This window comes from Leptinotarsa decemlineata, unplaced genomic scaffold (assembly GCF_025532065.1).
Source record: "Leptinotarsa decemlineata unplaced genomic scaffold, Ldec_3_MD MMD2_tig00026282_RagTag_RagTag, whole genome shotgun sequence".
In the NCBI taxonomy this organism is placed as follows: Eukaryota; Metazoa; Arthropoda; class Insecta; order Coleoptera; family Chrysomelidae; genus Leptinotarsa; species Leptinotarsa decemlineata.
In genome coordinates this window covers 21,364,332-21,375,637 of record NW_027412668.1, presented here as the reverse complement: position 1 = coordinate 21,375,637, position 11,306 = coordinate 21,364,332, and the positions used below count along the sequence as shown (strand labels likewise).

At 36.8% G+C, this 11,306-nt stretch overlaps 1 protein-coding gene across 4 annotated transcripts in view; it reads right to left on the bottom strand.

The window, feature by feature from the left end:
* Positions 1-1,484: 1,484 nt before the first annotated feature.
* Positions 1,485-11,306, bottom strand: part of LOC111505183 (glutathione hydrolase 1 proenzyme) — a 91,786-nt gene continuing 81,964 nt past the window's right edge. For all 4 annotated transcript variants that reach the window (XM_023159953.2, XM_023159954.2, XM_074180036.1 and 1 more), the window contains 3 exons: positions 8,974-9,214; positions 6,715-6,831; positions 1,485-1,725 (listed from right to left, as the gene is read on the bottom strand). In XM_023159953.2, coding sequence (XP_023015721.2) covers positions 1,561-1,725; positions 6,715-6,831; positions 8,974-9,214 — 523 coding nt within the window. In that variant the 3' untranslated portion in view covers positions 1,485-1,560. The remainder of the gene's footprint in view (positions 1,726-6,714; positions 6,832-8,973; positions 9,215-11,306) is intronic.

Genomic DNA, 11,306 nt, shown 5'->3' with positions numbered 1-11,306 from the left:
AAATAGAATGGTGTCTTCGAACATAACCTCTGATGAGTTCAATAACTACTTTTGTAGGGTAGCAGAAGACATTTCAGAATGAACTTCCAGTAGGTCTGTTGTTTGTAAGCAAATCTCTTGAGTGTATTAAAGCAAGCTAGCAGGGTCAAAAGCATTATGCAAGCATTTTACAATTTAGTTCTTCACTTCGAAAAACATAATGTTTTCTCATTTTGGATACCTGTGTCGGAGATCTACTAATTATCTAAAAGTAAAAACTGGAGAGACTTTAAAGCAAAATTAACACTAAGTTTGTTTGTTGACGAGGTACAAACACAACCGTCATTCCGTTTTCCCTTTCCAAATTTGTGAAATTCATAACATACTTATATGGATAACACAGTCCCGCAGTACAAATTTCAAAATCATCATACCAAGTAGAGAGGACTGGCAAAATGGTCCACCGTTAAAAGCGGAAGAAACTTGGTATACAGATGGCTCAAAGATCCAAGAAGGAGTGGGAGCCGGTATTTATGAGGCAGAGCAAAGTCAAGAATCGCACTCGGCCTCGGAAATAATGCAACTGTGTTCCAGGCTGAAGTAGCGGCCATCGAACACTCATAGAGGAAATGAACAGGCAGAAGGTCGCAAATGAAACCATTGCCATTTTCTCCGACAGCCAGGCGGCAATTTAGGCGCTCAGCTCATTCCAAGTTTTCTCAAGACTGGTGGGAAGCTGTCCGAGCGCACTCAAGGAGCTAAGTACCCAAAATAGGGTCTCTCTAGCTTGGGTACCCGGACATGAGGGTGACAAAGGCAATGAGGAGGAGTGAAGGCACATCCAAGGCTGTGATCGGCCCAGAACCCTTCTGCGGGGTAGCGAAATCATGTATAAAGACATCCATAGATTCATAAATAAGCTCCCAGGAACGAGGCAAGCGAAAGAGTTTATAAAGGAACCATCGCCCAGATTCACGGTAGACCTGCTAAACCACAACCATAACGTTGTAAGGGTAGTGGTGGGTCTACTAACGGGGCATAGCCGACTCAGGAAACATATGAGCAACATGTGTCAGACAGAATAAACCCAATGCACTGAATTGGCTCTGTGAATGCGAAACGATAGCAAGGCTGAGACACGTAAGATGCGGGAAAGAGAAACCAGAAGCTGTCAGCTATGTGAAGGGGTCAGTGTCAAGGCTATGGGGTCTCATCAAAGAGATCAAGCTAAACAATAAGCTCTAATAACCAAGGAGAATCACAATAGATCTGAAAAGGTCACAGTGAATCAGGCCATGGTCCCCCACAATCTAATCTAATCTATTGCTAGTTGAATTTGTTTACCAGACTACTAAACTTTTAGGTAAAATTTTGTCATTATCATCTACTTTTCTCATTTCCACTCATGAAATGGTGTCTCTTCACCACAGTCATTTGTTATTTCATTCATCACCAGCTGATCTATAAAAACCATCTCCACTGAGAATAGAAAAAACAATTCAGGATTATTGTAATATGTTTTATTCGGTTTCTGAAATTCGATAATTCAATGGAAATAAATTAAAAAATTCATCTACATAGTTAATTGATATAGGCTACTGAACCTGGCCGCCTATCGTCGCATACTCCCACTATTTCGCCTGTTGAAGGATTCTTAGCTATTGCTGCTACTGCTGCGAATCCATAGTCATCCTTGTAGTCATACTCATGTCCAATTTTGTGCAGACCGTCAACGATGTCCATTCCCTGAAAGTGAAGGAGAAATAGATGATAGAATTTCAATCAAATTTTTTTCCCAAATTTCAAATTCTATGCTGTCAATATCGATACATCCTAATTGAATTGTTTTGTTTTGTTATTATTCTCAATATTTTTCAAATACGCATTTTCATTACACGGGTAATATACCAGGTGACAGGCTATTCCTGTATACCCTCTTTTTTCTTTATACCTTCAGCAATTTTTATGAAATTCTTAATATGCTCACAAAAACGCACATTTGACGTGATGGGATTTTTTTCCGGTTTTTTCGGAAAGGACATCAACGTTTGATTTTCAAATAAAACACCTTGAATGTTATTACTTTATGAAATCTACAAAATGCACTTGCTGCTCATCGGTTGTACTGGGACTGATATCAAGCACGACAATGTTCGGCTTGAAATCACCCCAGACAACTAACTCAACGAGGCGTTCAGGCGTATGCCTGATCATAATGACGATAATAAACAAATTATTATTTCTGAGGAAATGGAAATGAATGTTTCCATAAGCCTTAAAAATAACTGAAACAGTATCTCTCAGGCAGCTTGAGTTCGAGGAATTGTGAAAAAATACAAGTATCAATCTCTCAAACTTTCCACTAATAGCTGTATAACACCGACACAGATGGATTCTACACAATAATGTGCAGCCAAATGATGAGTTTTTGAGAACCAATCTCAGTTTATTGAAGGGACAGAATATCCGATATTGAGCGCAAGAAGATCAGAATTTGTTTCGGTAACGAGATTTCCAGGAATGTTTTCGATTCAATGTCTATCTGGGAATACTAGAAGTGAGGATCTGTATCTTTAGAGTAGAGAGGGTGAGTGTAGGCCCACAGCACTTAGGCTACATGTGACGCATTGTATATCCTCCCGAGGAGTCCTCCTAGGTCATCGTCTGTCCTGTCCTTTCCAGGGAGGTGGACAGGTCTCTGAAAGACATCTCCTTAACATCTTCTTGTTCAGTCATTCTGCATAGAGGTGTGTCCACTAGCCCCATATTGTGGAAGTGTTCCCTCAGGTGACAGTGGCCAGTAAGAATTGCCAGGGTCGCCCAGGGTGATCCTGGCAAGATTGCATCCGTTGACTCCATCCCATCTCTTTAGGTATCAAGCATGGGTATGACGTTTGGCTAATTCCGCAATTCTCGAAGTCATCAGTCCGTGAGTGGCAAAATTCTTAGTCCAGCCGCTTCCTTGGCTAAACAGTCGGCAATATGATTTCTTTTACTCCTGTCGTGTCGTTTAACCCACCTCAGGATAATGTTATTATCTACCGAAGCTTTGGCTAAATCTTGGTGGCACTCTAGTACTAGCCCTGAGGAAACACATTGTCTGCTATTATTGCAGATTTTTATGTTTATGCCAGAAATTCCTTTCCTGATTATTTCTTTTGTGGCGATTGAGATACCAGTCAGTTCTGTTTGTACCACGATGGTATTTTTTCCATTCCCCACTTAATGTTCAAGCTTAGTGATCTTGAGTACACTCCACATCCTGAGGCTTCTTTGGTTTATGAGCCATCTGTATATATGCGTATTGCATTTGCAGCATCTATTTTATTTGTATTTTGTGAGGTTTAATAAACATAAACCTGGGTTTAATTGCATCACTGCTTGCCTGCAACAGAGGTTGCGCAGTAAGCGCTTCTCGCTATAGGCTGAGCCTCAATTCAGCCATTCCTACTTCGAGGTTTACACCAGCCGTGTGCAACCGTATCATGGCCATTATGTAACACGCATTAACGCAATCTCCCCCATTGTCGGGGTTGGTGTTGTTTTCATGGCTCCTGTGATGTTTAAACAAACCAATCGCTGTATTTGATATGATTTTTGGATGACCGTTGCTTCAAGAACTTTCTGTCCCTATGCAATGTCTCACGTTAACATAGGACTTATTATTGCAGTTTAGATCCAGGTGACCACACGGGGTGAAAGACCTGATGCGCGTCCCACTCTCCTCCGACATTGCTCATAAGCTACATGTGCTGTTTTTGCTCTACTCTGTAGGTAAGAGTTCCATGTTAGCTTTCTGTCGAGGATAGTACCAAGGTATTTCATCTCTTCAGAGAAGTTTAGTTTGCTTCTGAAGATTTCGGAAGGTTTTGAGCCCGGTAAACTTCTTTTCCTGGTGAAAAGGACTATCTCCTCCTTAGGATTGATCGACAGTGAGTATTCCTTCCACCATGTTTCTATTAATTTAAGCCCATCCTGCGCTCGATCGTACAGTGTGTTCACAAATTTGCCATTCTGCACTGATAACTATGTCATCTGTATATGCAATTGTGTAGAATCCATTAATGTTGAGGTGATTAATTAGGGTATCTAGAACTATGTTCCAAAGAAGGGGTGATAAGACCCCTTCCTGTGGACATACCCTCATGACTAGTCCTCTCACGGTGATGTCTTACTCATTGCTCTACTAGATAGCACATCTTAAGTATCCATTCTCCTACTATCAGATGTACATTCCTGGAGTGTAGTTGCTGGGTAATTGTTGGGAAGGTGAAGTGAGGATAATTGGCCCCAAAATATTTGATGGACCTTTGAGTGGTGCTTGATACCTAGGTTTCCTCAGAAATGAAATTGAAGGATATATAGAAGATGGAGCACCTCCCTATAATAGTAGGATAGTAAAGGATTAACTCCGTAATAGATTTGAAGAGCAATGGATTAGAACGCATGATCCTATCAGGGGGTCTGCAAGGTCACCCGACTCAACCCCTTCATATTTTTATTCCACTTGAAAAACATTATCTTCGCAACTATCCCAACAACTCTCGAGGACCTAGAAGTACGAGTAAGACAAACCATTCAGAGTAAAATGCCTCAAATATTTTTCAGTCATTCGAAATGCCACAAAACGAGCTTGAAAAAGACTGGTTGTTGACGATCTATAATTCGAACAGCTGGGATTTATTCGTGTATTTTAAAAAAAGTTTCGTTTCGTAATGAATTACAATGTGAGGAAATATATATTTTTCTCCACATTTATAATTGTGGTTCCATTGATCTCATGAGAGAAAATATGGCTGGATTCATAATTGTGAGTATTGCGAATACGGTAGGTGGGCGAGTGCCGCCCTAGAAATCAACGGACGCAGCGACGACAAATTATTCTCGAGAAATTCAATTCCACTAGAATTTCTCTTCCAGATAGTTGTGAACGTCAAGAAAGGATAGAGATAAGGAACATTTTGGAAAATTCACTTAGCAAAGTTCAAGGTATAACCGAGACAGCAAACGAAGTGAACCAGTGAAATAATTTTCGAGTGATAATTGTGAGTGCTTTTGATTTGTATTTTTATGTTTTCGTTTCGTAATGAATTACAATATGAGGAAATATCTATGTGTCCCCACATTTATAATTGTGGTTACTCTGATCTCATAAACGAATATAGGGCTGGATTCATAATTGTGAGTATTGCAAATACGGTAGGTGGGCGAATGCGGCCCTAGAAATCAACGGAATGCATCTGTACATTCAAGAACGTACTCGCAGCGACGACAAATCATTCTCGATTAATTCAATTCCTCTAGAATGATATTTCTGTTCCAGAAATTTGAGAAAGTCAAGAAAGAATAGAGATGAGGAAAATTCGCTTAGCAAAGTATTAGATATGAGTGACGTGCAAACGAAGTGAACTAGTGAAATAATTTTCGAGTGATAAGTGTGAGTGGTTTTGACTTGTATCTTTCATTATTTCAATCAAGTTGTTGATTCACAAATGTGCCCCTTTCTGAACAAACTGGAAACGTAACATTAGTATTTCAGTACCATCAAAAAAAATTGTAACTTTTCAAAGAAAATTCCACTTGGTGTTCTTTCTCGTCACATAAGAAAGGTGCTAGATACTTAAATTTCCTCAGAAATGAAATTAAAGAATATTTATAAGATTTACTAGTTAATTTGGCAACTCAACTGTTTTTTCAGCAGGATGGAGTACCTACCCATAATAGTGGGATAGTGAAGGATTACCTCGTAATAGATTTTGGGAGCAATGAATTGGAATACATGATCACATCGGGTGGTCTGTAAAATCACCTGACCTAATCCCTTCATACTTTTTCATTTGAGGTCACTTCAAAATCATTGTCTATGCAACTTCTCCATCAAACCCTGAGAACCTAGAACTACGAATAAGACTAACCTATCAGAGTATAACTCCTGAATAGTTTTCCAAAGCCAATCAAAATATCGCGATACGAGTGGTATTTTGAAAATAGAAAATTTCACTTCGTGTTCTTTCACCTCGCATAGATCGAACAGTTAAATATTTTTCATGAAGCCTAAATATTTGTATCGCTATTAAAATTTATATGAACAATTCTAAATGCATGAAAAAAAATTACAACTTATATATTACTCATGATAGTATCATTATATTCACAAAATTTCAAGAAATCCAAAAATATACTCTGATTTGTTATGCCTAGACTATTTCTCAAGATCTTGTCTTTCTTTTAGGGTCTCGATGTTTGTGATGACCTTTTTTTTCGAAGAATCCTAGTGTGTTTTTTCGAGATACACCAACTATGGTTGATTTCTCTTTCAGATCGTATGTTAATTTCAGTCTCAGTTGACATTTACTTCAATAAATAATTTTTTGTTCATTCTCTGTCTGTTCGTTCATTTGTACTGACAAAATCCATGAAATTTATGCGAAGCAAGAGTTATCTATACAAAAATGTCAATAAGCTTAATACTAATATTTTACATGTTTACCTGACATTTCGGTGGAAAATAAAAATGACAGGAGTGATATCTGGAATGGGATAATTTCAAAAATGAAGTATTGAAGTGAAATTTTGAATTAGTTATTTTTTTCGAATCTATTGAACACTTCTTCCACACGAAGAGAGAAATATTGCTCCTGAAGTCGAGTTTCAGGAAATAACCATTCCATTTGATTCAATACTTGCCCTACTTCCGAATGCCGATGTTCGGAAGTAAAGAGAAATAATATTTACCTTCTTCTTATAACCACTTTCAAAAATAATTTTCATAGGGAAGAGCTGGTGGTGCAGTCTCATTTCGTTGATAGCAGACTTCAAATCCATACCAAACCAAAGGTGCTTTATGACTGTCTGAAATAAAATGAAGAAAATGATTCAATATCCACATTTTGCTGGATACATCTATGGTGATGTTGGTGTGGCAGTGAAACTCATCAAAAAAGTGTCATTTGAACACTCCACTGTGAAATTTTCAAATAACCACAACAAGTGATTTACTACACAACTATTTTTTTAGGGGTATTCAATACACAGAATATTAGACAACCATGCAGCTTCTGTTTAATGAAGTGTGAAACTTTCATAATGAAATCTTATAGAATGAGTCCATTTCAGTTTTTTCACGGTGCTTGATATACTTAATTTCGTCTTTCTGAAGCAATTGAAATTAATGTAAAATTAATCGTTCATCGCAACAAGAACTGAAATGTCTGATGAACAACTGTTTTTTCTGCAATATATAGATAAATGTGTAATATATTCGAATGAGTATTAAATTGAAAACAAAATCTATCCAACCGATTTCATACAATGCCTTTCTTTAATGCTCCCCCCCTTTTATTTTTTGAACAGGTCAACTCGAAAAATTCAAATTTGGGATAATGGAATAAATGCATGAATACTTCATTTTGAAGTGAAATTGACAGATAAAACTTCTAATATGGCGACTGGGCGCAACCTACTACAAAATGGCGAAACATTTAATAATTTCCTTATAATGATATTTCTAAAAATATTCCTTTCAATCTACCATATGGCAATTCCAACAAACCGATAAGGTTTGTTAAGTTATTTTTTGTTTATAAACACGATAAAAAATGTCAGTTCGACAATGAACATCATTGTTCAGTCAGAATATTCTCATTTTGTTTTCGATTTTACTAGTAGAAAGGTATCACGTCAACAATCCCCAAAATGGTCAATTATCGTCCATTGGAAGAGAAAATTGAAGCGATTTTTATTTACGGTGCGACGCGTTACTATAACGAGACCGAAAGGATTTTCAATGAACGTTTTCCGAATCGTCTTATATGTAGAAAATATTTGAGGGAATTTGGAAACTCCGGGAAACACATTTCCAACATCCACAAAAAATTGAAAATATTGAAAAGCCATATTTTAGGACCTCTATTTATCGATCAAAATTCAACAGGAAAACTGTATTTGATTATGCTGGAAACTACTGTTGACCCTCTCATCACTGAAACCGTCGAAGCGAATCCTAATATAATTCGATACAATATCCATATCGAATAATAATTCGATATGGATATTGTATTCCAAATAGATGGAACACCACAACATTACTCCAGACAAGTAAAAAACTATTTGGATACTACTTTTTCCGGTCGTTGAATTAGCCGTCGAAGTCCTACAGAATGGCACCCCGCTCGCCAGATTTGACACCTTTGGACTTTTTTATGGGGCCATTCAAAGCAAAAGGTGTACGAAACTGAACCTGCTTCAATATTGGATATACGGCAGAGAATAATAAATATTTGTACAGATATTGACGTTACTGTGTTCGAAAATGTTCGGCGTGAAATATCGGATAGGCTGTTCATATGTCAAGAAGTTCAAGGCAACCATTTTGAACATCTTCTGAACTGAGCTCAGGCTTATTACCTCATATTATGTAGTTAAATGTCAATGCATTTATGCAATTATTAAAAGTTCCGCCATTTTGTAGTAGTTGAAGACATTGACATTATATTCTAGGGTTGTGAAGCAGGAGCTTCTAAATGATATGTCACAAGACCCCCTTTCCATTTGATTTATTTTTCCCAAATGGCACCCAGTCGCCGTCTTGAAAGTTTCATCTGTCAATTTCACTTCAAAATAATGTATTCATGCATTGATTTCAATTAACCCAAATTTCAAATTTTTGAGTTGATCCGTTCAAAAAATAAACGGGGGTGGGAAATTAAAGAAAAGCTCTATATATTGATATGAATCAGAAAAGAAGCATCTTCATATGAATTCTATGTCTTTGGGAAATTGGCATTCATAAAATCGTTGTTGTTTTCCATTGAGACCACAAAACCTCGAACTAATTTTGTAATTTTTTCTATACCTAGGTTACCGTTTTGGTCCATTTGAAAATTTACAAAATACCAAACTCATACCGACAAAAACTAAAACCAAGCACTTCTTCTCTACAAAATACAAGGCCCTAATCAAAGTTCATTCCATAAAAATTATCTTTGTTATTACCAATGCAACAGCTGTGGTTATTTTGGTACCACCCGATCCACCAGGAACCATGATGACATTCTTGTTCTCGTCCAAAACAATAGTAGGGCACATTGAAGACATCGGTCGTTTTCCAGGTGCTATGTAGTTGGCAGGCGAAGCCGGAAGGCCAAACCCGTTCGTCATGTTGGGCGAGGAGAAATCGTCCATATCATCATTCAAAATAATGCCCGTGCTGTTCGATGCAAAACCAGCTCCAAATCTGAAATGTATTCGATTGCATAATAATAAACAAAAAAATGTCTACTCACTATGTAATAAATATACGTAGAATTGGGGACCCTTGTATACAGTGTGTAACAGCCAAATGGAATAAATTCATTATTCTGATTACGGTACATATTTTAACAAAATCCCGAAACACGTCAAATTCAAATCATAATTTGACATACTTCAACGGAAAAATGCTACTCCTACCTTCAATCCCCGTCGAATGACAGGTACAACCCCCAATTTTTTAAATGGGAAGTATAGGCTTGTGATAATATATCGTTTGGAATGTCTCTTCATTCTCTATTCAAAAATGTTATCGCTTTCAAGTGTATTGCAACAATTAAAATAAAATAAATTGAAATCATGTGGTCACCGAAATTCGGTAAAATACTCAAAACTTATTTCATGTTGAGGTATTATTAATAAGGAAATAAGCAAAAACCATAGCAATGTTCTTTTTAGATGGTATCTTTTAAAAAACTGTAAATAATTTCCGTGGCGTCTTATCAACTTGTTTTGTATGTTACAACATCAGTTGTCAGTATTTTGATTTGAGTTTAAAGTTCGTTAACTTAAAGCTCACAAATGATTAGATTAACGGAAATACATGAAATAACAGTTTTACAAATGACTGGTTACGAAGATAAAACCCGAACATAACAGAAAGTAGCTCGATTATTTCATGAGGAATTCCCTAATTTACCGCCCATATCTCAAGGAACAATAAGCAAAATAGAGAAGCAGTATCGCGAGCTTGGTCATGTGAGGCAGATAAAAAAAGCAGCCGCCAATGCAATGAGTGATGAACTCAAATTAGATGTGATGCTCGAGTTTGAGGAAAACCCAAATGCATCGAGTAGACAAGCATCCACTAGGTACATTTAATGTTAACCATATATCGACAGTAAACATATCAAAAGAAAATGAAATGCATCCCTATAAAATGAAGAAGAATAACTTATTTTTGTGAGCAAATGATGGACATGTTGGATAACAAAATCATCCAATTAGAAGACGTTACGTTTTCTGATGAGTAAACTTTGTCTCTTGACGGTCAAGCTAATCGGCAAAATTGCCGCTACTGGTCAACGGAAAATCCTCACTGGATGAGAGAAGAACAAACGCAATACCCTCAAAAGATTAATGTTTGGCCAGGGATTGTAGGAAACCATATCACTGGTCCCTTTTTTATTGAGGGCAACTTGAATAGCGATAATTATTTGGCACTACTTCAAAGTAATGTCATTCCAAATTTAGCAAATTCATATCCTGATCCAGGAAACCCTCAGTGAATGCGATATGGTTGCAGAAGGATGGAGCACCACCACATTACCAAGTTAATGTCCGGCAATACCTCGATACAACATTTCCCAGTCGGTGAATAGGGAGGCGAGGATCGATTGAATTGCCAGCGCGATCACCTGATCTTTCATCATTAGATTTCTTTTCATGGATATATTAAATGCAATGTGTACAAAGCTAAACCTTTAGTTTTAAATGACAAAAGAACGAATAACGCTTGCGATTGGGTCGGTCACTTCTGATGTGTTGAATAATATTAGAAGACAGTTTTATTTGGGATTAAGATGTTGCCAAGACGTTCGCGGTGAACATTCTGAACATCTACTTCATTAACATCCATAGTTCTTATTCGTATTCTACATTTCATTACGTTTTGCATTACTTTTTAGTATTTGAGTGTATTTTATCGAATTTTGGTAACCACATGAGGTCAATTTATTTTATCTTAATTGTTGCAATAAACTAGAAAGCGATAACATTTTTGAATAGAGAATGAAGAGACCTTTCAAACGATATATCACAAACCTAAACTTCCCTTAAAAAAATTGGGGTTATACCTGTCATTCGAAGGGGATTGAAGGTAGGGGTATCATTTTTACGTTGAAGAATGTCAAATTATAATTTTCATATGACCTATTTCGGAATAATTTTAAATATGTTCAGTAACCAAAATAATGAATTTATTCCATTTTGCTTTTACACACTGTATGTTCAGTAAATATTTCTTTAAAATAAAATGAATTTGAAATTGTCGAATGTTTTCGGGTTTATTAGCCGCA